Here is a 25,703-nt window from a genome sequence, read left to right as displayed (position 1 = left end):
GGCAGCAGTGTTAAGACCGGATTCTCTTGAAAGCATGAGTCTCCAGTTGCCCTGTAATGAAGCAGCCAGATGTTTCGCCTGTGATGCTCGTGCCTCTGCTGCATCTGTGCATCTTCTGACTTTGAATCACAGTGTGTGTGTCACGCAGCGAGAGCCGGGATTAGTCAGCCGGGCTGCTCTTCTTTTTCCTGCCGTCAGTGTCAGAAACCAGCTGAAGTTATGTTCCTGCCAAAGGGATCCTGGGTGGTCATTTTTTATATAACTGAACTGGAGAGACGGCATTTTAACAACTTCCCCTTCATACTAGCATCTGAATTAACCTCTATCACTTAATATATGTCTGTATATCCAGTTTAAATCATCATTAAGGGGGAAGAAGAAAAAAGAAACCATTAGGATCCACTTTTCGATTGATGGTCTGATCCAGTCCAGTCCCCTCGTCCTGAAACCGTCGCTGCAGTCTTACTGGGTGTCTGGTTAGCAGATGGGAGGGAGAGGGGGGGAGAGGGGGGGAGGGGGGGAGCCTGGCGACATAACACAGGCTGAACGATAAATGAAAGAAGCAGCTCAACAAAGCAGAGACAATGGAAGATATTTTCTAATTGTGCTGACGGTCGCACAACAGAATGAAGCGTGCTCACTTTGATACGTTACAACATGTGGTGGACACACAAATCAGACGTCAGACATTCTGCTGGAGGATCAGTGTGTGTGTCCACAATCCAGTGCTGGGCGACATTTATAGTGTTTACGTGTTGGCGGGAGTTAACACATGATCCCAGCGCGACAATGACACCCACTAGCCTTTGTCACCACAGGTGGTCACTAGACAACAAACACACATCTGCAGGACTCGTCCACATGTGGTTAATTAATTGAAATATCTTGGCAACAATTGTAGACAAATGTCCGGAGTCTTATTCTACTTCTGACTTTTATTTATTTTATTTGATCACAAAGGTCTGTGTGTCAATATATCACATCATTAAAAAACACACAAAATTCTAATTTCACCCTGAACTGCTCACATACACCAGGACATTTAAAAAGGGGGGCTGTGGCTCATGAGGTAGAGTAGGTCGTCCACTAACCAGCGGTGGTTCAATCCCCAGCACTTGATCCGAGCATGATGAAATTTGTGTGTGAATGGGTGAAACTGTGTAAACTGAATAAATACAGACCATCCACTTTATATTCGCTCCAGGCATGACTGACATCATCCTTGATTGTAACTACGTCTCTGCTGTTATCAATATGTGTGTGATGAAGTGCACAGTTTGCTGAGATACCCCCTAAATGTGTGTGTTTCCTCTCAGCTGGTGAAGCTATGCAGTGGGATGATCGAGGCGGGGAAGGCGTACGTCAGCGCCAACAAGCTCTTCGTCAACGGCGTCCGGGATCTGTCTCAGCAGTGCAAGAAGGACGAGATGATCTCCGTGAGTTTCTGACGATGTCCTCTGTGGTCTTATATGTCTCTGGCCGTTGCCGGAGGGGGATTGTTGCGGTCGAACGGGGACTTTCCTCCACAGCTCTGTGGTGGATGAGTGTGTGTTTGTGTGCGAGCGAAACCCGATTACTAACACATTAGTAAGTGAGGATCAGATCGGGTCTGGAAACTCACTCCTCATGGCTCCGCTCGCACTGTTTTCACTGCCGCTCACATTAAGTGCTATTAAAAGCTTCTTGGCCGGAGCCGTGTGACTAATTGTGAGTTTCTTGTTAAAGTCTTGTTCATATTTGTAGTTTCCATTGTAAAAAAAGATCTGAATCAGCCCTGCAATTACAGTTTCTTTTCCCGTACAAGGTTCAAGGGGAAAAATATCCTCTCCGGCTCAAAAGCACACTTCAGTGACATTAACCAGCTTTGACTTTATTCTATAATTCAAAATAAAGTCTGGGTATTACCTTGTAACAGCCTGAACTTCCCTCTTTTAATCCTCAAATATAAACACAGCTGCATTTATGAGAACATTTCTTTATGTATTTTAGAGTTTAAATAGTGTTTTGTGTTATTTTTGTGCAGGAGTTCCTGGAAAAGTGCGGGGAGAGCCTCCAGGAGATCATCAACTACCACATGGTAAGTCAGCCCGCTCTCCAGACTGTCCCCACATGCTCCACATGCACTCGCCTGACACACACCAGCACTATGACTCCATCCTGAGACGCTAAGTGGCTTTCAAGGGTCCTGTATTCCCCCCAGTGGGATGCAGAGGGTCAGGATGAGCTGGGCTGGACCCCAGAGAGCAAACTGGTCAAGTTTGTCTCCTTGAATGGGATTATAAAGAAGGGATTCCCTCATATCTGCCTCACATTCATCAGTAATTAATGGTTTTAATTGTCAAAAGGTCAGTAATTGGTGTTAATAAGTTGTTAATCTATAGATTTAGGCTGCAGCTCTTTTGTAGAAATACTTAAACTCCCAATTACATTCGTACGCAGTTCATAAACACATGATAGATGGTCCAGTCCGACTGACTCGTTGTATATAACCCCTGCCTCCACCATGTTAGCAGATGGGACATGGGCCAAACCAAAAAGTCAGATAGTCGTCAAATAGGCAGGCAGTTAAGGTTGTCTCCTAAAGACCTAAAATAAGGGGATAATGGGTTATTAAGAGTTATGAAGTCAATAAATCAAAAACATGCCCTCATGAATACGTTATAACAGATCAATAACCATCCATTTACATTAATAAAGCCCTATTTACATGTTTATAAAGGTTTCCCTGTCCATTACTGTAAATTATTTGTTTTTTAAAAGCAGTTATCGACTGTATTTTCCTAGCTTCCAGCTGTGTTACTGTATTTTACATGATCCACATCATGATCCAAATCTTTCCTCAGACGTTAAACAAAGCTTGTGCATCACATCTGTGTGGCTCCTGACCCCCTGCCCCCATCCTGCCCCTGCACGGCCCTTTGAAGTCCATTAGCTCGAACCCCTCGTGTGCTTGACGATGCCGTAAAGTGCAGTTTGTGTGTGTCTGTATGTATATGTGTGTGTGTGTGTGTGTGTGTGTGTGGGGATCACATTCCTTTCTGAAGCTGCAACAAAGATGTGTCATCACAAATCAGCCTCTCCCCGCGCCCCGCTCGCTCCCAGTCCGTTGGCTCAGGGAGTTTAACATCACAAGCGGAGGGTTAATGGCTCGGGCCGCTCAGGCAGGCGTGAATTAGCTTTTGGCCGTTGGACATTAGTAACCCCCCGTGACCTCTGACACCTCACGGCGAGTTACATACGGGCCAGGGCATGTGTACAGTATGTATGTGAGAGTGGGTATGAGTAACCTGAGTGGGTCGGAAGTCCAACCAGATGGATCCAGAGAGGAGAGGAGCAGACAGGCAGGTTAAAGAGGAGTTGAGCAACAGTCGGCCTTGTTCAGACCTGATAGGAACAGGAATCTGTCCGTTAAGGTTTGATTTTAATTAGTTGATTCAAGCTATAAAACCAGTGTGAAGGATCCTGATTGACGGCTGAGACTGAGTCAGGGTTGGTAGAGTGCGGGGGGGGGAGAGTTACTACAGCTCCGTCCCCTGATGGCTGCTTCCCAGACTGCAGGGGGCAGCGTTCGCTTCAGGGATATCTTTGGCTTCATTTATAAATAACTGGAGGAAGTGGAGACGCGTCGTCCATCTTTACCGAGGGCGAAGGCATTCCTAAGCCAGATGTGAACTGAGGAAGCTGTTCACTTGGGATCGGACTTCTCAGGATGTTTGAAATGACAGAAAACAACTTTACATATTTTGTATTTAATGTTTAGTTTGATTTTTTAGTTTGGTCCATGTCCCCATCAACTAAATACATGGGAGGTGGGGTTTATGACCGATTCTGCAGCCAGCCATCCGGAGGTTAATAATCAATATGTGGGGTAACTCATATTAATATTGTTTGAGTGGCCACAAATGAATAAATAAGTGTAAGAGTAGTTGTGATTCATTAAACTGCAGCATCTCCGGGAGCTCCATTCAAACTCAGACTCCATCAGAGCTCCTTCAGTCCATCAGCGGCACAGGGCTCCTCTTGTGTTTGGCGTGTCACACGTTCGAGACCACAACACAGCGTGGTTTGGCCGGGGACCAGCTGGCCTCGTCCACTGTGAGCTCAGCTGGGGTTTCACCCTCTATTCCCCCTCCCCTACCTCCCTCCAGTCCATTAGGAGTCCAGAGACGGACTGGACAGTAACATGATTGGCTCTCTTTTGAAGCTTTGATGTAAACAAAGAACAGAAGAGGAGGAGGAGGAGGAGGAGGAGGAGGAGGAGGGAGGCGATGAGACGATGAGACGGATTCCCCTGAGATGAAAATGATAATATTTTGCAAAGATGTGACCGGAACGCGTTGAGGAACCTCGTGATCCACTGACTTCCGTTTGATGAAGCTGTACAATCTTCCGATGCATGTTCATCTTTTAATGAGGAGAGACATCATGTGCATTTAGGCGTGTTGCTCCAGCTGAGGGACTCGAGCAGCGCTCCGCTGAATAAGAAATGTCGATGGTTATATCTGCTCCTCCTGACGGACGTCCCTCCGCGGCCCTGCGGTGCCACACAGCTGCCACATGTGCTCACACATGCAGCAGACACTCAGGAATATTAAATAGCGCTGTGCGATGTGGGACCTCTGAGCGCCAGCTGACCTTGTCGAAACTCAGGTGCATTTGAAACCCGTGAAACAAACACAAATGTGTGTATTGTCGAGGGGTTGTTCCCTCCCTCGGCTTCCTGGTCGCTCTCCTGCCAGGCTGTTAGCACACAACAGAACAAACAGGGTCTGTTTGTGTGAACATCAAACTCAAGCCAAGTGCAGCTCCCTCACTCTTCAGGTCAGAGACCTTTTACTTTTCAATCTGCGTTTCCTTGCATCAGCAGAATCAGGCCAACATTCTTTAACAGTCTCTCTGTTTAATTCAAGCATGAAAGTCCATATGAACACTCGATAAATAATTGACTTGTGTTTGACTCTCGGAGCATCCATTAGAAATGAGTGGAGACTGACACACAGATGCAGAGAGAGAGAGAGACTCGCATGTGGGCTGCCAGATCTTAATGCACCAACACAGTAAAGGATTAAATAGGGGCCGGGGGGGATTTACAGCAGGTAGAGAACATGATACGAGCAGAGGAATTTAGGTTGAGATCACATGAATTTTAAATAGAACTGGTGTCCTCGTGCAGCGTGGGCCGTGCATACTGAATGAGTGAGTGAATTCCTACGGGAGATGCCAGTGTCTCCGAGTTATATTTGGAAACCAAACTGGAAAAAAACAAAGAAAGACACAAGAGGAGGAATTTGCTGTTGTTGTTCCTACAGAACAGCAGCATTCTTTGTTTAGAATGGAAAATGAATATGAAAATGTGTCTTTAAATGGGGCAGAAGTGGATTGACAGGGGAACTGGTCCTTGATGGAACGCTCATATATGTCAAAGAACACTTTATTGTTATTATGCACACATTGAATTCTGGATAATCTCCTTAGATTATGTGGAGGGGCTGTATGTGTAAATGCAAAAGTACAAGTCAGGCTGTTTCACACATTTGCAGCAGGAGATTCTCGGCTGCAGAGATGTGCTCCTTGAATCTAGTCTTCTACGTGTTTGGCTCATATTCTCATCCGGAGATACTTTATGATCTTTGATAATCTTCTGCTTTATCACCACGTGGGCTCATCCGGACACTCTCTGGAGTTTTAGCTCGGGGGAAACTCTGGAGAACGTCCGGCAGCAGCTGACTCGGACGTTTGCCGAGAGAGCCCTGATGGGGATGGTCAACGTAAACCATCACAGAGGTGCACTTGTTTACTTGTTGTCAAGTAAACAAGTGCACCTCTGTGATGTTTGTGAGCGAGTGGCGGCAGGAGAGCTGCTGTGAGACTCCCTCACTCTGAGGTGAAGTGCAGCCTGCAGCATTCCTGAGCTGATCTGTGGCAGGATTTTGTCGGATTAGAGCCACGATACTGGACGATGACAAATACAAATATTTGATGCAACAGTGAATCAGACTCTATAAACAAAGCTCCTGCAGGAGACGGGCGGAACAAACCACCTGTGACGGTTTGTTAGTAACTTTGAGCACGAAGGATTAAACTCGTCTTCTTCTCTGACAGTGTCTCTGTGATTGCACCGACCGGGCTGGAGATAATTGCTTGATTGATGTCATTAAACCCGTCCGAGTCCCAACATGCCGGTGCAGTGAGAGGGGGAATTAAGGAGGCGGCAGTCGGGACAGTAGTCCATTGTGGTGGTTGTTGTAGCCGTGTCATTCTTCAGCTGTGACGTCAGCCTCGGTGAAGATGTGCCAGCTCTTTCCTTTCCCCCTCTGACAACATAGAGTTTCCTTTGTTTTATCTCAGCCGCGCTCCGTTGACCCGTCTGTCAAAGAAGAGAGTAAATGTTATGATTACGTTCATAATGAAATGAACGTCTGGAGCCACATTAAAGCGTCGAGCAAAACCGATGACATGAGCACGACAACGAGTTTATTTACTCCGACTCTAACTTTCCAACATTCATGTAGTAATTTGTGAATCAGAGCCTGTTCGTATCTTTTCCTCTCTTTCTGCAGATCTTTGAATTTGAGAGAAGGATTTATTGATTTCCGGTTCAGATTTTCTAAAGCTTTTGATCCAACCCCTGCTCTTGCACTCAAATAGCTGCTTGTGCTCAAACCCGATCAGATGGTTTGTTACTTGCACAGATTTACTCTCCAGCTTCAACTCTTCTCTTTTTCTTCTCCTCCGCTGGTCGAGGTCGATCCAAACAGGTCTATCCTGGTTTTTCCCGGCAGGGAGCCTCAAAGTGGACCAACTGTAAATCCTCTTCATTGTGTTGTAATATTTAGACAAATAAGAATGAATCAAATATGATGCAATATATGTTACATAGCCAACCTAGTTCTTGTTCTTCCAGTCAGTGCTTCGTCGCCTTCAGTCAGAGAACCAGGACGTCTGTGTTCGGATTCCATTTGGCTAAATCTTTTTTTTAACGTTTCCAGAAGAGAATGCCTGAGGTCCCAGTTCCATCGGACTGGTTTTCATGTGTTCATGTTGATCTGTGTTGCATTAAAGACACTTTTCTTGTGAACATTGTGTTTCCTACTAAGACCGAGGCCCAGTAAAATCTGCTGAACGCTTCGACGAAGGTTTTCAAACATTTAGAGGAATACATGATTTACATCAGTTCCTGTGCACCGCTACGTTAAGTGCATGACCCCCGAGTGTAGTCTGTGTGCTGCTGCTGGGGATTGTTGTGCAACTCTGACTTACACAGTGTAGCTCCAGTTTCATGCTGGTGGAGGTTTATCCTCGCACATTTTCTTTCTGTCTCATCAGCAGTGGCTTTATTTACAAAGTCCTGGTGACTGTGGCAGAGTCAAGGAGGGGGGGGGGTAATTGCTGGTGCCATTTGGGTTCCGAGCATCAACAGCAGCAGCAGGGGATCTCTCAGATGTGTTGTCACTGCAGATTGCAGACGGCTTCTCTTACAGTGTCAGCAAACAGACTTATCGTTGATCTCAGATCTTTCAATTCTGTTGTTAAAGCACATTTTGATATGAGCTTTATGTTATGTTGTCTCTGGTGGTAAATTACATTAAAGCTGCTGCTGCTGCTAAGTGCTTCTTCCCTGTGTAACTGACGTTCACAAGCTCCAGGCCTTTTCTCTAGGTGTTTATAAAGTATTGAAACGCAGACCGAAGATCTCGTCTCTCTTTGCTCCAGCGCCCGTTTTGGAAACGACTTCAAATTCCCTCAAGTGACTTTTGTTGTTTGGCCGCCACTTTAGTCGCGACCATCCACCGATCATCCCCGGAGCGCTGCGCTGGAGACGCTAATTAAAACACAATAACCCCTCAGGCGGAGTGCATATCTTTAGGCGGTGCATTGTTCACCCCGCCTTCCACTCCGGGAGTTCACATCGCGCAGGGACGACTCGTGAAACCTCGACCCGATGAAAGTAGGGTGTCAGCTTGCCACAGAGCAGCTCAGGAATGCTGCAGGCTGCACTTCGCCCCACAGTCACAGGAAGTCTCCCAGCAGCTCTCCAGGCCGACCACTCGCTCACAAACAATCACAGAGGTGCACTTGTTTACTTGTCAACATTTGGTGAGCGTCCACCTCGGCGCCTTCTGCAGGATCTCGACCTGATCTCACACCCGGGTGTTTACGGCCCCTGCACACCGCCGGCCTGCTGATCCTGATCCACTTCTCACTTGCACTTCCCTGAGAGCTTGTTAAGCTCTGTCCCGGGGAAACAGGTTGACCACACATGCACCATTAGTCACTGGTGATTCAGTCAAACGAGGCCTCTCAACATGACACTTTGCATGAAGCCATTAAAGGCAGCTTCTGGATTCTCGGCCTGCCATCGGTGTCGGAGGAATTCCTTTGTTCGTTAATTAGAAACAGTGAAGTGGATGTTTTCTGATGAGCATCTCTGTTCTTCCACTTTCACACATATTTAGACCCGGTGGGTTTATAGAGCAGTAAAAACGAGGCCTCAACTCTCGATCAAAACAAACACGTCTCTGGCAGGAATGCATTAAAACTGACCGCTTCCCCTGTGAGTCACATTTTTATCCTCAAGTCAAATTGGAGTCGTCTATATTTATTTCCTCTGCTGCCTCTGTGCACCGGCTGCGCAGCAACAATAGAGAAGTGGCTCCCTCATCATCAGCGCCTGTTATCCCTGAGTAGTTAAAACCCCCTTAAGCCTGTTTACAGAGCCCTGAGATCTTCTCCTCCACACACACACAGTTAGTTCTAGATCCAGTTATTCAGGCGGGACTCAAACCTCTCGACCTGTCTAACCGCTGCTCAGCTGTGGTGACAGGACACAGGCCACTGCACGACAACATGTCAGGGAGGGTTTGCACCGCTGCACTGGAGGCAGACTCTGCAGTGTCACATCGAACCAAAATCCCTCCCTCTCCCTCCTGCCTCTCCGCCTGAGTGACCTAGTTAACAGCAGCAGCAGCAGCAGCGTTCAGAGGATGTGCACGGCGTGAGGAGAGAGGAGGAGGAGGGATCTTTGGATTTAACTGAAGGCGGCGTGTTGGTGCGTTGGAGCGGGTGTGTTCCGATCTGAGAGACATTCCTCCCTCCATTCATTCCAACAGGCGTTGAGGGAGGATTTTTTTTTTGCATCATTTGAATGCAGCAAAAAAGTTGTGTTGCGTCGCCCCCTGTTGGTCATAAATACATGTAGGTGGTTTAAATGCAACACAAACTGTCGTCTCTCACACAATATTACGTTGGTTATATTAAAATTGACCTAATTTGGGTCTTTATAGATCCGTGTGCTACCGGGTTGATTTAGCTCTTTACTAGTGGGTTGTAACTTTTGTGTTAAAACTCTATATTGGATTTGTCTTTTGTATATTGTTCAATTATTATATTACACATATACAGAGAGAAGGATTTGATATTAAAAGGATTTTAACAGAATGCAACTTTAACGTTTTGAGTTTGTGTAACTAATCCAACTATAATATGAAACCAGTGGTTTTTCACTCTTGGGAACTGGGAGAAGTTTCCCCCAGTTTGGAATTGATGCTACTTTGACACAAGTTGGTTTATGATTGGTGATTATTACAATCAGATAATTTGTGAAGATGGAATCATCAATTTATAATTTGTATCTGGATCAGTGGGTTGATCCTGGATTTTATTTTTCACTTTTTTGAACATTGTGAGTTATTCATGGGTCTTGATGAAATCCGGCATATTTAAGGGACTGTTGTTTATTAATGTGTGTAGTTTGTTGCAGATCCAGATAAAAATAGTGAATTATTTGCATAAAAAAAAATTAATTATGAATTATTGAACTGATAGAATAATATTTACCCTTGAATTACTAACATAGCAATACTGACCTGGTTTCATACTCCTGCTCAAAGTCTTGTTGTGTTCTAACAGTAGTTTCTTGTGTTTCAGATTCTGTTCGATCAGGCTCAGAGGTCCGTGAAGCAGCAGCTACACAACTTTGTGAAAGAGTGAGTGAACACACAATGCTTCAGTTTTGTATCCGTGCAGAAATTCACTTGTATGAAAAATTCAACACAGGTAGAGTTCTCGACCTTTAAAGAGCAGATGCACCCCCGCTGCCCCTGAAAACCTTTTTGGTGTTTTTAAATATTAAACGAGGTGCAGCCTGGATATTTTGTCAGAGTCATATCATGAATGATCCAGAAAGTAGGTCACAGCACATCTAACCTCACACTGACCTTGTGACCCCTGGAAATATCCAAACTCTGTTATTCCCCTGTGTACATCTCCTGAATTCAGCTGTTCATCCATTGACTGAGCTCCTTCCTCTCTTGTGTCTGTCAGGGACGTCCGGAAGTTCAAGGACACCAAGAAGCACTTTGACCGGGTGCGCGAGGACATGGAGATAGCTCATGTGAAGAACGCTCAGGCGCCGAGGAACAAGCCTCACGAGGTGGAGGAGGCCACGAGCACGCTCAGCATCACCCGCAGGTGCTTCCGGCATCTGGCTCTGGACTACGTGCTACAGGTCAGAGAAGGGACTCAGATACATGTGACCCGGTACAGGTACAGGGTTTCCTACATGGTTTATTCATGGACCCAAATTAACTTGAGTCTGTAGTGACTAGAGTTTCTAGTAAGTGTAACTGGCGTAGAGTTCGGTCGGGGCACAAGTTTTTGTCCGAAGTCGACTAAAACCCTGAACCTGAGCTGAACCCAAATATCACTTCAAAATAAAGGCCCCTGACAGGCTCGGGCCTCCAAAAATATAAATAATCGTCCTCAAAAGTCCAAAATACTGGACTATATATATTAATTTAGGATTAATTTGTCATCTGTCCTGATTCTTTATGCGTTGATCAAAAGTTGACGGTTCAAATCTTAAACACTGATTGTTAATAGGATCTTATACAATAAATTAAAACACAACTTCATTTATCCCAAAGGCGAATTGGTTCAGGGAAATCATAAGAGCAGCAACAAACAATAAAGATGCAGACATACATTGGTAAACATCTTTTAAGACAATAAATCAGTAAAACACCATGAAAAAGTCTCAAAGTATTTTAAGATACTAAGATTTATAGTTTTTAGATAAATGAATAAATTATATAGTTCACTTTTCATATCTGCATTTAAGAGAGAGTAAGAAAAAGAGGATGTTTACTCTGCAAAGAAGTGGTGTGAGAGGGAAGTGTAAAATGTACACGTGTGTGTGACAGCCTGATATCACCTGGACAGTAGAGAAGTGATATTTCCCCTCAGCCTGCAGTGACCTCCGGGCTGTGCAACACGTTTTTCTGTTCATCTGCTCCGTGGGTTTATTTTGCCCGTGAGTTGTAACCTCCCACCTGCACGAGAGGCCGCGGGGACAAAGAGACGGATTCTGTTCCCATCACTCTGTCTTCTGGCAGCCGTCTCTCTCTCTCTCTCTCTCTCTCTCTCTCTCTCTCTCTCTCCGTCTCTCTCTCTCTCTCTCTCTCTCTCTCTCTCTCCCTCTCTCCCTCCCTCTCTCCCTCTCAGACGTCCGGCCCTTTTGAGTCTCAGCTGAATGTGTCTCAAAGCGGAAGAAAGGGTCAAAGCTTTGGGGAGATTTGCAGTGTGTACCAGTGACCTCTCAAATGTAGCACAAAAATGTCATTTAGCTTTGCATCGGTTCAGATACACAAAGCACTTCCATTAATTCAGGAGACGTCTAAGTGGGGACGATGATGTGAAGTATAAAAGAAAACTCAGAAAGGTCCCCTGACGGCCAGTGGGTTAAGTTTGTTCAGTCAAATCAGAGTGAATGTGGCACAAATAACCAAAAACTGTCAATTACCATGACACTGAGTGGATCTCACACGTTCTCAGATGTTCCTTCAGCAACTTGTACTTTTCTCCTCTGCAGATTAACGTCCTCCAGGCGAAGAAGAAGTTTGAGATCCTCGACGCGGTGAGTCCAGGGCTCCCTCTAGCGCCCCCTGCATCTTTTACACCGAACTCAGAAACACGCAGAGGAGTCGACCGTGTGTTTTTTATAACGATGAAACCTCTGTCCCTCTCAGATGCTGTCGTTCATGCACGCCCAGTACTCGCTGTTCCACCAGGGCTACAACCTGCTGGACGAGATCGACCCCTACATGAAGAAACTGGCGGCCGAGGTGAGGAGGGCGACTTCATCTCTCCATCTCCCCCCCACCCCAAACCTCCCCCACACCCCCCCCGGGCTCATTGTCTCAACTGGAATTAGTTTCATCGAACTACGGCCGAGGGACAGTTGCATAACTTGTCCGTTCGATTTCCCGCTTCGTGATTGAAACATTGCGGCGGATTGAATTTCGGATCTATTTATATATACTATTCCTCTCTGCAGACCCCCCCCCCCCCCAATCAATGCTTCATCCAGCCACTGACCCGACGTGTCAGCAGAGGCTCAGTCTGTTTGAAACCGTCCTGCTGAGTGTTTTTTATGACGACTCTGCTGCAGAATGAAGAAGTTTCACATCAACCTGTTCCTGTTTGTGTTTCTCTGTGTGATCGGCCTCTCAGTTGGATCAGCTGGTGATTGACTCAGCCATGGAGAAGAGGGAAATGGAGCATAAACACGCCACCATCCAGCAGAGGGTGAGTTCCCTGTTTCTGATCAAATCAACCAAATAGAAATTTGTAAACGATGCACATGCCGGGTTTCTGCAGGTCATGAGAAGAACCTTTGACTTAGGGCAGAAGGGGGTTTTCACACCTTAAGTTCTGAACCAGGTTTCATGTCTTTGTTCCATCGTTTTTTGGTCTGGACAGGGACATGATGAAGCTCTTACACCTGTTACTTTGGTCTGATGGTAAATAAAACTCTTAGTAGAAGTCGGAGAAACTTCTGGAATCAATCATTTGTAATTTATGAATCAATCCGTCCACTTTCTGCTGCTTATCCGGGTTCAGGTCATGTTCATTGATTCAGTTTTAGGAATCATTGTTATTGACAGCTGGAAATGTGATATAATTATAATGATAATTGATTCTACTGGTTTTCCTTAAAGTTTTATATTTCATCCCAGCAGAAACCTTGTCATAACCCCAGGGCTGCACGGTGGCCTTCTGCACATGAAGGATTCATTAGATCATCTATTTATTTGATCCGTGTTTGGTTTCCTCAGAGACGGGAGAGTTTATCTTGTCAACACTTACTTGACACAAATTACAAATCCTGGACTCAACAGTTAAAACACTTGTCAGGTTTGTAAGGACTCAGGTATTTCGGGTTGGGCTGAAATGATGATATACACTGAAAGAATCCTCCTCCTGTCTGGGGGGGGCTGGCAGGTTGACAGGCAGCCGCACTGTGAAGCTACCAGGGTGTGAATGTGCTCTCATCACACCTCCGAGATCCAGTCTGCCACTTGGCCCAGTGCGTCTGTTGTGACTGGTGGTTGTGGTGGTGGGGGATTAATTAGACCTGGGCAGCTGGGAAGTGTTTGATTAATCTCCCCTAACAAAGTCCAGGCATCGATTTAAGAACTAAATCAGGTGGAATTAAGTGTTTTAATCCCACTGTTGTCTGAGGTGCATTTTCTGCTTGTATAAGCAAAATCTGTTGGTCCGTTAAAGTGCTGATCTCATGTTTTGTTTGAAGTGATATTTGAATCATACTGACTCTGATGATTCACCGGTTACTCGTCAGGCGCCACCATGAGGCTCTTGAGTCTGTATGATATCAATTTGAAGAAAATCTGGTTTTATTCGCAATGTCAAGGAGAAGAACTACACTACCCACAATCCTCAGGTGTGATAGCGTCGTCTCTGATTGGTGACGCTTTCCAAAATCATGGAACTGCAGCCAAATGGTGTCAGCTTCAACGTTAAGAGCCAATTTGATTTCTCTCTCTTAACGTGCTGCTGTGTTTATAAGAGGACAAGAAAGGGATCATTCTCAATGGTTTATGGGATGTGTAGTTTCCATCATCCAATATGTAATCCATAAATGTAGGGCGCTCCCTCTATCTGGCATCGCCTTCTTTAATAATTCACAAACCAAACAGTTATGTCCAGTGGGCGTCTGGCTCCTCCACGCCTCAGGATCAGTGGCCATCTGTCAGGCGGTCAGCTCTCTGCCTGCAGGCGCTGAGGTCTGTGCTGAGGTCTGTGCTGAGGTCTGTGCTGAGGTCTGTGCTGAGGTCTGTGCTGAGGTCTGTGCTGAGGTCTGTGCTGAGGTCTGTGCTGAGGTCTGTGCTGCAGCCTGAGCCGAGGGGCCGGGTCGCACGTGGGGCCGGTTATTGATCTGTCCCCCCCCCCCCCCCCCGAGCTGTCGGAGGCTGAGCTGCGTGCTCCTTCCATCCCAGAGGGAGAGAGAAGGAGTAGAGGAACAAGGTCACAGGTTGAAGATGCCTCCTTGAAACGTGCATGAAACTTGAGTTGTGAGAGAAGGTGGGAGATGTTTCTCTGTCGCTGAGCTGTGAGGAGCAGCCTCATCACTGGAGGACCTGTAGAGAGGATCATCAGAGGTGCATTCAACCTGAAAGATGATTGTGTTAACCTCATTCAACCCAGTCTGCTTCTGGAGATCTTCTAACGCTGTGTTCTCTCCTCTTCTCTCTGCATGTCGTCGCCGCCTCCATCTCCTCCATCTCCTCCATCTCCTCAGACCCTCATGCAGGTGAGTTCTCCTCCGTTTGTTTTCCCGTGTGAATTTCCATGTTGCACTTGAAGCCGCTCTGGTGTTGTGCAGTGGGGGGGGGGGGCAGAACATTAGCGAAGCCCTTTGAAGTTCCCCTCAGCTGTCGCCCGACTCCTCCGAGCTGAAGTGCTGCGTGAATCATTTATGCGGAACAATTAGAAACACTGAGCGTAGCTGGAAAGTAAAGAAACCGTCTGTTACATCAGCCGCTGCAGAGACGGAACTGACGGCTCCTGAAATAGAAAAAGTTGTAGACGTTGATTCGGCTCCTGAGTAAAAATAGGTCGGTCGACTGTTTCCTGTTGTTTTACTATGAAAAACTGTCAAATTTAAATTAACAGATTTGGATATTATGGAGTAAACTATTTCCAATACTGATATAGAAAACATGGCACAGTTTCCCTCAGTTCTTTAAGACAAAGAAATGCAACTAAGAATTGATGTTTAACTAAAAAACACAAATACAACCGAATAAATAGAACTTGAATAAAGAAAATGAACATAGATCCACATCTTTTCTGCTTTGTAAACATCTAGAAAAGAAATGATAGGATGGGAAAAGAAAAGATTCAAAAAATTAATAGACCTATGCTATATATGTTGTTGACTTGTGTACTTACATTGCCCAAAATGTTTCCGAAAAACCCATTAACGTGACTTTCTGGTCGCTAGTGATGGATCTATTGTTTCTCACCGTGGTGAAGACACCATCTCCCATGATCCCTCGCTGCTTCACGATGTCGTCGCTCTAGGTCGTTTGTTATTGTTTTGATTGAGGGACCCCTAGTGGCCCAACGTTGCATTGCGTAAATGCAGTGATAATGTCTGTGAAAGCACATTTGAAACCAGTTGAGATCCACTACAGCCCTGAATGTTGCTCTCTGCTCCTTTGCTCTTTTCCCCCTCGTCCCTCGGAGCATGTGCAATAAGCCTTGTGTAAACTTACACAGGGACAAAGGAGCAGCCGCTGCTCAGTACAAGCTGGAACCGGGGGGGGGGGCAGGGCAGATAGCGAGTTAAAGTGCTCCACCTGTGGACGCTCGCCATCGCTGCGAGCGCATCTAACTGCCAGAGCCATTCATTTTTAACCACAGATTTAATGGAGAAGTCCTGTCGAAGGCAGTCGGCTCTGCCTGCTGCTCTATATTTCTGCGTTTGTATCAGCGATGCAGTGCTGCATGCTAGCCCCCCCCCCCCCCCCCCCCCCCCAACCCGTGTGTGAATGCATCTAGTTTTACAGCCTGATACTGCAGATACGTGTTGTAATGAAATACTGATACTTAGTTTGAATGATTTGAACTTTGTTATGTACGTCAACAACGCTCTATGTCAGAAATCACAACAACATATGTATCATGTAAATAAATAACGTAAAGCGCAGATTTTTCCTCTCTCTGTTTAAATATTCTAATTCTTCAGGGTACGATTCTTCCTCTATAGACCAATCGGGCTCTGTTTATTCTTTAACGTGTGATATATCAGCTCAGGGTCTTCATTAGAAGAATTCATCAGACGAAGCCAGAGACTGAGACATCAAGTCACTCGTAATTATCGTGTCTGGAGCGCTGGCTTCTTTGATTTTGCATTCCACGCTCATTAGAGGATTCTGTGAAGTTTCTAAAGATTCAGATAAAGATCTTTTTCTTTCTTTTGTGTGTAGAGAGTCCAGTGGAAGGTTATCTAACATTGAAACCCTCTTAATTGCAACATCTATATTTCTTTTTGACGGAATAACGCTGAGATCTTGATTTTTAAAAAGCTCGTGGATTTTAGCAGAGGAACATTCGCTTCAGGCTCGACTCAGAGCTCGTGATTCCAGTTTTACTTTAAGCATTAACTCTTGAGAAATTCACAAAGTCTTAAAATGTTGAACGAAGTCCTTCATCGAATCCACTCCAAAGGTTAATTGATTCTTTCTTGGCACAAACTTCCACCAAGTTTCAAGAAACTTCAGCCCAGTAGTTGCTGCATAATCCTGCAACAGACAATGAAATCATAACCTCATTGGTGGAGATGATGAGTTAATGACAGGAGAGAGTGGATTTCATGGCTGGAGGAGTTCCATCCTTCAGGTCACGTCGCGCTGAGGTCCAGCAGCCGTGTTGTGGATCAGTGAAGTAGAAGCCGAGGCTGAGCAGGTTTGATGAATTCACTCTGTTTGTCTCATTCTTCCGCCGGCTGCTCCGCCACAACTTCCTCGTTTGGACGTCACTGGTTCCAAAAGCTCGATCAATAATTCACCCGTGTTCGGTTTCTGTCCTCGTGACGCTGCCTCATTAAAAATAGACGACCTTTGTTGTGAGCTCGAGAGATTGCAGAGCGCCGCCCATCATCCAGTGCATCCAGAGCGTCTGTCATGTGCTACGCTCAGAAATCCACGGCTTCAGACAGATGAAGGTAAGATGGATTCCTGTGGGTTGTGCCTGACTTGAAGGGGATTTTGTGTGTCTGTGTGTGTGTCTGTGTGTGAGTGGAGCTGCTGTCGGCCTCAGCTCCAGAGGTCACGTATTAGTTTGGTGATGTTTGGCTGCCTCCCAGTTGGAATCCCCCCCCCCTCCCCTGTGAGTGGACATGGGGCTGGAACTCCCACTTTCTGCAGAGAGGGAGGTGTGATCAGGGATCTGCAGCCCAGGCTCTGGAGTGTCAAAGCTTTCTGTCCGTGGGTCGAGAGCAGCTACAGTACCGGGCTATTCTCCCTGCCCTGGATGGATTGGCAGCTGTATGGTAATTAGGTGGAGGACACACATGTCAGTGTGGGAAGTACTCAGTCGACACAATGCTCTGTGAGAGCTGCACCCGTCACAGAGAGAAGAGCGACATGTCTCCACTCTGAGAGATCCGGTTATTAGGAGCCTCTATATTCTATTTTTATTAGATTTGAACTTTTTCTGGTGTTTTTCGATGTTGCTGAAACAAACCAAACGTCTGAGGATGAAGATTTTGTGCCGGTGGGACCGCAGCTTGGTGGGTTGATTTGTTTTCATCGGCTGTTTGATGCTGGAGTTCTCGTGTAGTTGTTATTATTTTAAATCATCTCCTCGGATTTTGTCCTTTTTTTTAAATTCCTGGCTTTCTCTCAATCCCTCTCATTACTCTTTTCCCGACAGAGTATTACTAAAATCTGAATTTAATAAAGAAAATATTCAGGTTTAACACTAGTATACTTCTCCTCTCTCTTTTCATTCATATTCAGCTGTCTCTGATTTGTATTGTTTTCTTATTCTAAAGGTGTTTGTATGCTGGTTATTGTCACATTTCGTTTTTACAACCTGTGGCTTTTGGTATAAATATCATAAATAAGCTCCATCACAGAAACGTGGTGTCTCTTAAACTCTGTAGTTGTCTACGAGCTGGAATTCGACCTTTATTTGATGTGTATTTAAATAAGTGAGTGGAGCGGTTATTCAGACAGTGAGAAGTTAACGCTGCTCAGAGCTGCTGCGAGTTCGATTCTCTCTCTCTCTTATACAACAAGCGTCTGTGAAGTAGTTTTTATATGGGTCGCTCCAGCAGACGCTTTCATATATTCTGCAGCACAGTGTTTTTTCATGATCGTCACATCTCTGCAGTTAAAGCATCTGAAAGCGCCTGAAGTGATTTTGCTTCGGAGGCTGAGTTCGGTCTTGTCTCAGAACCCACGTGCATGAGAAGTTGAAATTAAATTCTTGATATATGTTAACTGAGGACTTGCTGCTCCTTGTTCCTCTTCCTTTACGCGACGCAGCAAAGAACTGATGTAGGAACAGTGATTTCTGAGTTTTAATGTAGGATGACCTCGGCCCTGACTCCCTGTGCGGTAGCATCAAAGATATAAAGGTGTCATCAGTGAGCTGCAAGTCACACAAAGGTCAGGAGCTAATTTCCCATGAATCCCTCTGTTTATGTAAGGATCTGCGTCACACTCACATCTGTTGAGTTATGAAATGCCCCCCCCCCCCCCGTGTGTGCCACACAGGAAGATGGCATGCGACTCCACAACTCTAACATGCACGGACTCACACGTGACCCATTCCACATGGTCGCACACTTCCTGATGACTTGGTTGGTTTATGGACTGTATGTACAGTACGATGCACATCAAACGCCACTGGTATTCCAGGAACAGCACACACACACACACACACACACACACACACACACACACACACACACACACACACACACACACTCAGCCGCCTCATTACGGAAAAAGATGGGTAGAGTTTCCTGTTTGACGATTTAAAGGTCAGAACGTCTTCCTGCCGATGGACAGCTGGTCCTGTGACCTGTTTTTGTGCGATGGCCGGGGTTAACGTTCGGGTTGTGCGTCTCTCTTCCTCTCGTCTCTCAGGACTTCTCGTATGACGACTCGAAGGTGGAGTTCAACGTGGATGCTCCTAACGGCGTGGTGATGGAGGGCTACCTGTTCAAGAGGGCCAGCAACGCCTTTAAGACCTGGAACAGGTAACACACACTCAGACGCTCTCTATTAACGTCAGTGAATACAGGGAAGTGAAGAGATAAGAGTATAGAGCTGCAGAAGTTACATTCAATCAGTTAATGTTAAAAATAAGATCATAATATGTAAAATATAGGGAAAGAAAATTCAAGTTTTAGCAGCACAGAAAGGTTATTTTAATGAAATAAAGTCAAATAAGAATTTGAATAAATTAGGGAGATATGAATACAAAATGTTTACGTATATATATATATATATATATATATATTAAACTGTCTCTTAAATGTGAAAAATAGTAGGTAAAGGTATGAATAACATGTAATATTATTTGTTTTACCAGCTTCAATTATCTTTCATTGTGTTTAGTTTGTTTTTATTTTGCTGTTGATGTTCAATGTTGGATTGAATTTGTTTGTTTTCAGGCTGTTTTATGTTGTTTTTGTGTTTTAATGCACATTCAATTATAAATTGCTTGCTGTTGTTCTAAGTTAGGTAGTTTTTATTCAAGCTTTTATCTGTTCCTGTCACGTGATCAGGGTTCAAACACATTTCACTCAGCGATGCTTTTACTCGTCCTCGGTCCCTCGGTGTCCACAGCGGTTCACCTTTTGGCACGCTGACCCTCAACCATGGAACGAATATCCATCTAACCCATGTTTTATTCATCCCTCCTCTCTCTGCAGGCGGTGGTTCTCCATACAGAACAGTCAGCTGGTCTATCAGAAGAAGCTCAAGGCAAGTCCATACATCTTCCTCCTATCGGTTGTCCCCGGGGTAAAGGGGGATCTGAGAGGTTAAGTGCAACGTTAATGGGGAGGGTGTTTTTTTAACGTTATGGTGTTCTCCACTGAAATCCATCATCACTCACCTTCTCACCGACTCTGTGAGTCGAGAGATATCTGATATCGGAGCACTCGCTTTGAGGCCTTTGAGGTTTTCAGGTCATTTTAAATTCTCTGCTGATCCAGGTTCAGCTGTTTGTGCCGTTGGTAAGAGGAGAAATGAGAATCGGAGGTTTTGTGTTTTCCAGGACTCTCTGACGGTGGTGGTGGAGGATCTGCGGCTGTGCTCCGTTAAACCCTTCGAGGACATCGAGAGGAGGTTCTGCTTCGAGGTCGTGTCCCCCACAAAGTAAGACACTCTCACGCTAGCTTAATATCATCGGATTGTTCAAAACTGAATTATCACGACTGGGAAATTTGGTGCAGAAATTCATGTTCCCCAGAGGATTAACCCAAATGGCATTAGAGCTTTAGACTATAATCTACAGATGTACTACATAGATAAAGTGTCATGATTTTAAGTGTAATATGTTCATGTAAATTTTGACTTTGGAATTCACTAACATGGAGGAGGCAGGGTTTATTACCTATACTGCAATCAGCCACCAGGGGGTGGTCCAGATGTTTTAGCCTCACTTCTGGGAGCTGTCATTCCGTCTTTGGTTTTGTTATACACAAATAAAGTTTTACAAAATCCATTACTTCATTTAAACCTTACAAATGCTGTCCTTTGCTAATAGTCACTTTGTTATGTGTCTTTTTCCAATTAGCAAAATGATGCAGGTGATCTCATGCTAACATGTTGGTTGGACACGTCTCCCTGAATGTTTTACCCACACTTGGAACTTGTAGCTCTGTCGGGAGGTAAATTAATCTGTGCTGGTTTGTGTTTCAGGAGTTGCATGCTGCAGGCCGAGTCTGAAAAGTTAAGACAAGCGTGGATTCAGGCAGTTCAAGCCAGCATCGCTTCAGCCTACAGAGAGAGTCCAGACTCATACTACATCGAGGTAACTCACACACCAACTACAAAGACATTTTACATTTATCGTACTTTCTCATTAGACAAAGTAAAGCAGGAGTTTGAGGAACCGGAACTTTGTGTTTAACTTTAAATCAGACATATCGAGTTCATTTGCAGGCCGCTCTGTATTGACCTGACGTTTTTTACAATCGAACCTGTTTATATTTAGCATCTGGACAGAACCGCCTCGCCGTCCACCAGCAGCATCGACTCCGCCAGCGAGCCACGGGACCGCAGCGCCCGGGGCGACACCATCCTGCAGCGGATCCAGTGTCTGCCGGGGAACGAGCGGTGCTGCGACTGCGGCCAGGCCGACCCCCGATGGGCCTCCATCAACCTGGGCATCCTGCTGTGCATCGAGTGCTCCGGCATCCACAGGTAGAGAACATGCTCTGGGTGTTTTGGGTCTCCTTGAGTTCAAAGTTAAATTACCTGATACAAATGTTGTATTCCTCCTTCCTCCTGAAAGATTCTACAAATGTGAAAATATCTTTTTATTCTGAAAGTAAACTAGAGAATTCATAAAGCCTCGTACATCTGTGATAGTCAATTTTCTGAGGCTTAAAGTTCACAACTCTGCAAATCTTCCTCGCTGCTTCTCACCTTAAACTGAGATTACAGATGGAAAGTTTCTTCTTTCACAAGTAAAGTTTTAAAATCGGCGTTTGTTTTCAAGCTCTGCTCATCACACGCGTTCTTATTTCAAGTTCTATAGATTCTATAACATTTGTGTTTTCTTCTCATTTGTAGTTATTCAGTTTAAGATTAAACTTTAAAATATACAACCTCATTCACATTTCTCTGTCACGGGGGTTTGATAACTAAAGTGTTTGAGTATCAGCTGTTGAATCGGTATTAGAAACATTTTGCTCAATAATATCGGTATCAGCATCGGAGGGGGATTATTAATCCGTCTTCATGGAGCTCAGTGAAGGTTAAACTCCGATCTGGTTACTTCCTCCTCCTCCACTTCCACGTGCCGCGTGGTTACTGGCTCTGAACACAGGAAGTGCTGCCAGATGACCGTGTGGTACCTTGTGCCGCTGAAGCTCGGTCCAACACGCTCACTGCTGAGGGGATTAAAGCCGATTTAAACTTCTCACTGAGAAGATGAAGACGGCTGCAGAGATGCGACACACACACACACACACACACACACACACACACGCACACACACACACACGCTGAGAACAGGTCCCTGAGTGGTGGAATCCTCCCTCGATCCTGGTGAATGTGACGTGACGCGGCCGAATGAAGCTTCCAGCTGCCGACTGACACATTTTCCCATCGTACACACCAGTGCACCGCGCTCACGACCTGGTGACATCACACTGCTGCGTCACTAACTTCATTTCTCAAGGGAGCCGGGCTCACCTGTTGAATATTCATGTCCCTGCCCCCCCCCCCCCCCGTCACAATGAGCGGACCTCACTAAACCAAGGGGGAGAAACTCTATCAGTTTCTTTTTCACTCGACTGTGCCACTGTTGCCAGGAACCCAGACGGCGTCATCGGGGGAACTCAGTGATTTGCATGACATTAGCAGCGGCTCCTCTCATTTCTATCAGGATTAAAACTCTGTGGGTTCCTGCAGCTTCTCAAACCAGGTCCACCGTGACAGTCAGGGGCGGGTTGTGAGAAACTGGGGCCCGGGGCAAAGACTAGTCAAAAAGATCCCCCCCCACTCCTGAAATATGTAAACAAGACACAACAAATCTTTATCGTAATTTTCTATCTCATTTTTCTTGTGTCTTTGTGGTCTTCTTTTGTTGTTTTATGTGTCTTTGTGGGTGTTGTGTGTGTGTTTTTAGTAAGTAGGCATTTAGTTTGGTCATTTTATTTCTCTTTTGCATAGTTTGTGTGTCTCTCCGTAGTCTTGTTGTGTGTTTCTGGTCATGTTGTGTCTCTCTGTGGCTGTTCTGTGTCTCCTTGCAGTATTGTTTTGTCTTTTTGTGGTCGTTTTGGGTCTTTCATAGTTGTTTTTCATCTCTTTGTGGTCATTCACCTCTTTGGGATAGTTTTTGTTTTTCTCTATTGTCATTTAGTGTCTTTCTGGTCATGTTGTGTCTCTCTGTGGCTGTTCACTGTCTCCTTGCAGAGATGTTTTGTCTGTTTGTGGTCGTTTTGTGTCTTTTTCTGGTCTTTTTGTGTCTTTTCTGGTCATTTTGTGTATCTGTTATTATCTACTGTATCTGATACTGAGGCACCAGTACCCGGTGACCCCTGACCTCTCAGACCTGGTATTGACCGGCTCAATCTTCCATCCACAACCACAGTTTGACGAACCTCTCGAATAGTTTCCTCTTTTCTTCTCGTTAGCAGATTTTAAACCACTGCGGCCGGCTGCTGCTTCGAAGTCACAACAAAGTCACATTCTTCCACTTTTGCCGTTTTGGTCCGACCACAGAACATAAACAGAATATTTTTAACTCGAAGTTTGTTTTCTGTTTGCAGGAGTCTTGGGGTTCAGTGTTCGAAGGTCCGCTCCCTCACACTGGACACGTGGGAACCAGAACTATTAAAGGTACAGTTTGCAAAAGAATAAAACAGTTATCACCATCTTTATTATTAGTATTAGTATTATTGAGTCATTAAGCAGATGTTAATCCATTGAAGGAATATTTTGACATTTGGAGAACTACTTAAATTTACAGTCTTGAAGGGAGAAATGTGAGAAAATCGATACGTTAGATATGAATCTACAGCCTGCAGTCAGCTAGCTTAGCATAGCACAGACATTTCTAATTGTTCCCTGAAGTCGTTCCCTCAAGTCGTTGCTCGTGTCATCCTTGTAGTTGATGTGTGAGCTTGGGAACAGCGTCATCAACCACATCTATGAAGGTTCGTACCAAGAACAAGGTCTAAAGAAACCATCGCCCTCCAGTTCAAGGTAAGAACCACAAAAATTAAATACACCTCAGCTTTCCGAACAGAATCGGACTCATTGTTAAAATCTGTCTACTTTCCGACACTGTGCTTCTTCACAGGCAGGAAAAGGAAACTTGGATCAAAGCAAAGTATGTGGAGAAAAAGTTCCTGAAGAAAATGGGCTGCACGGAGATTCTCATCAACGGCGAGCGGAAGCCCGAGCGGCGGTGGAGCGTGAAGAAGTGCCGGCGACACAACAGCGCCTCCACCGTCCCCAAAGCCCGGCGGAGATACCGACAAGAGCCCGGAAGCACCTCCCCTTCGACCCTCTCCGCGGGTACTTTCACTCAGCTCTGTGTGTTTAATGCTTCCCCCCCCCCCCCCCCCCCGTTTACTCACTCGTCACTTTCACCTTTGTCTCTCAGCTGCTGCTAAGTTCAGACGCGACTCCCTGTTCTGTCCCGACGAGCTGGACACGCTCTTCTCCTACTTTGACACGGGATCCGGGCCTCGAAGTAAGCAACTCACCATTCAGTCTGTAGTGTAACAGCCAGACGCCTGATTGTGCAGTAGAAGTGTGTGTGTGTGTGTGTGTGTGTGTTGCTTTGTCGGGTTGAAAGAAACAGCGGTAACTAATGTGTCCATGTTGTGGCGTCTCCTGGTCCGGCAGGCCTGAGCAGTGACAGCGGGTTGGGAGGCAGCACAGACGGCAGCACTGACATCCTGGTGTTTGGCTCCGTGGTGGACAGCGTCACAGAGGAGGGTGAGTCCAGCAGAGGGATGTTTAACCGACGCTCACTGTGGTAGTTTAACTCTGAGTTTGTAAAGACAGACATGCACATTTCTCTGTTGTCCTCAGAGTGTGAGGTGTCCGAGGACTCGAGCGGCGAGCCGGAGCTGGAGGCCGAGCCGGAGACGTCCGACCCGGAGGACATACGGGACCTTCACCCCGGAGCGCTGCTGTACAAAGCCTCCAAGGCCCGCAACCTGCCCGTCATGGCCGAGGCGCTGGCTCACGGGGCCGACGTCAACTCGGTCAACGACGAGGACGAAGGGAAGACGCCCCTCATACAGGCAGTGATCGGGGTGAGTGGCGCCGTAGGCTCATACTTAGAGGGGCATAGTATAAGACCAGTAAATATATGACTTGGCATAAACCAGAAATTGAATTTTGCTAAAATTATTTGATTATTGATTATTCGAAGCTCAATTCCCCCTAAAGACACCAAAAATGACCTGGAATTGCCCAATGACAAAAAAGCTCTATAAGTCAGAAGCAGTAAATGTGCAAATATCCACTGAAATGACCCAGTCAGTGATCGGGGTGAGTGGCGCCGGATGCTCATACTTAAAGGGACATAGTATAAGACCAGTAAATGTACAGTATGAATATATGACACATACCAGAAATTGAATTTAGCTAAAATATTATTTGATTATTGATTATTCAAAGATCAATTTCCCCCTAAAGACACTAAAAATGACCCAAAATTGCCGGACTGACTTAAAGGCCCCTATAGTCCGAATATCAAGTCCACCATGAGTGTCTCCGTGCTGAGCTGCTCTCTCTTCACTCCAGGGCTCGTTGATCGCCTGTGAGTTCCTGCTCCAGAACGCTGCCGACGTCAACCAGAGAGACGCCAGGGGGCGCTGTCCTCTGCACCACGCCACGTATCTGGGACACACGGGGTGAGGCCTGAGGCAGAAAATGTGTTTTTTGTGCCAAGGAGGTTGAGTTTCCTCCCTGTCCATTTGTTTGTCGGTTTGTTTGGAACCGTCTGATCGATGACGTGTGATTGATTTCAGTTTTCTCTGTGTTTCCAGGCAGGTGTGCTTATTCCTCAAAAGAGGGGCGACCCAGAACGACGGGGACGAGGACGGCCAGGACCCTCTGAGCATCGCAGTGCAGCAGGCCAACGCGGACATAGTCACACTGTGAGTGGATTCAATCTAAGCTGTCTCA

General features: G+C 45.7%; 1 protein-coding gene across 2 annotated transcripts in view; it reads left to right on the top strand.

The window, feature by feature from the left end:
* The window catches only part of acap3a (ArfGAP with coiled-coil, ankyrin repeat and PH domains 3a), a 57,808-nt gene that overhangs the window by 25,840 nt on the left and 6,265 nt on the right, over nt 1–25,703 (top strand). For both annotated transcript variants that reach the window (XM_053425419.1, XM_053425418.1), the window contains exons 3-23: nt 1,317–1,436; nt 2,024–2,077; nt 9,928–9,986; nt 10,324–10,507; nt 11,870–11,914; nt 12,027–12,122; nt 12,511–12,585; nt 14,600–14,611; nt 18,963–19,075; nt 19,754–19,805; nt 20,101–20,201; nt 20,748–20,859; nt 21,043–21,251; nt 23,327–23,396; nt 23,668–23,762; nt 23,860–24,077; nt 24,166–24,255; nt 24,411–24,503; nt 24,600–24,826; nt 25,320–25,429; nt 25,565–25,675. In XM_053425419.1, coding sequence (XP_053281394.1) covers nt 1,317–1,436; nt 2,024–2,077; nt 9,928–9,986; nt 10,324–10,507; nt 11,870–11,914; nt 12,027–12,122; nt 12,511–12,585; nt 14,600–14,611; nt 18,963–19,075; nt 19,754–19,805; nt 20,101–20,201; nt 20,748–20,859; nt 21,043–21,251; nt 23,327–23,396; nt 23,668–23,762; nt 23,860–24,077; nt 24,166–24,255; nt 24,411–24,503; nt 24,600–24,826; nt 25,320–25,429; nt 25,565–25,675 — 2,246 coding nt within the window. The remainder of the gene's footprint in view (nt 1–1,316; nt 1,437–2,023; nt 2,078–9,927; nt 9,987–10,323; nt 10,508–11,869; nt 11,915–12,026; nt 12,123–12,510; nt 12,586–14,599; nt 14,612–18,962; nt 19,076–19,753; nt 19,806–20,100; nt 20,202–20,747; nt 20,860–21,042; nt 21,252–23,326; nt 23,397–23,667; nt 23,763–23,859; nt 24,078–24,165; nt 24,256–24,410; nt 24,504–24,599; nt 24,827–25,319; nt 25,430–25,564; nt 25,676–25,703) is intronic.

Source organism: Pleuronectes platessa, chromosome 6 (assembly GCF_947347685.1).
Source record: "Pleuronectes platessa chromosome 6, fPlePla1.1, whole genome shotgun sequence".
NCBI lineage: Eukaryota > Metazoa > Chordata > Actinopteri > Pleuronectiformes > Pleuronectidae > Pleuronectes > Pleuronectes platessa.
Note: the sequence above shows the minus strand (reverse complement) of the source record. Positions and strands in the feature narration are given on the sequence as shown.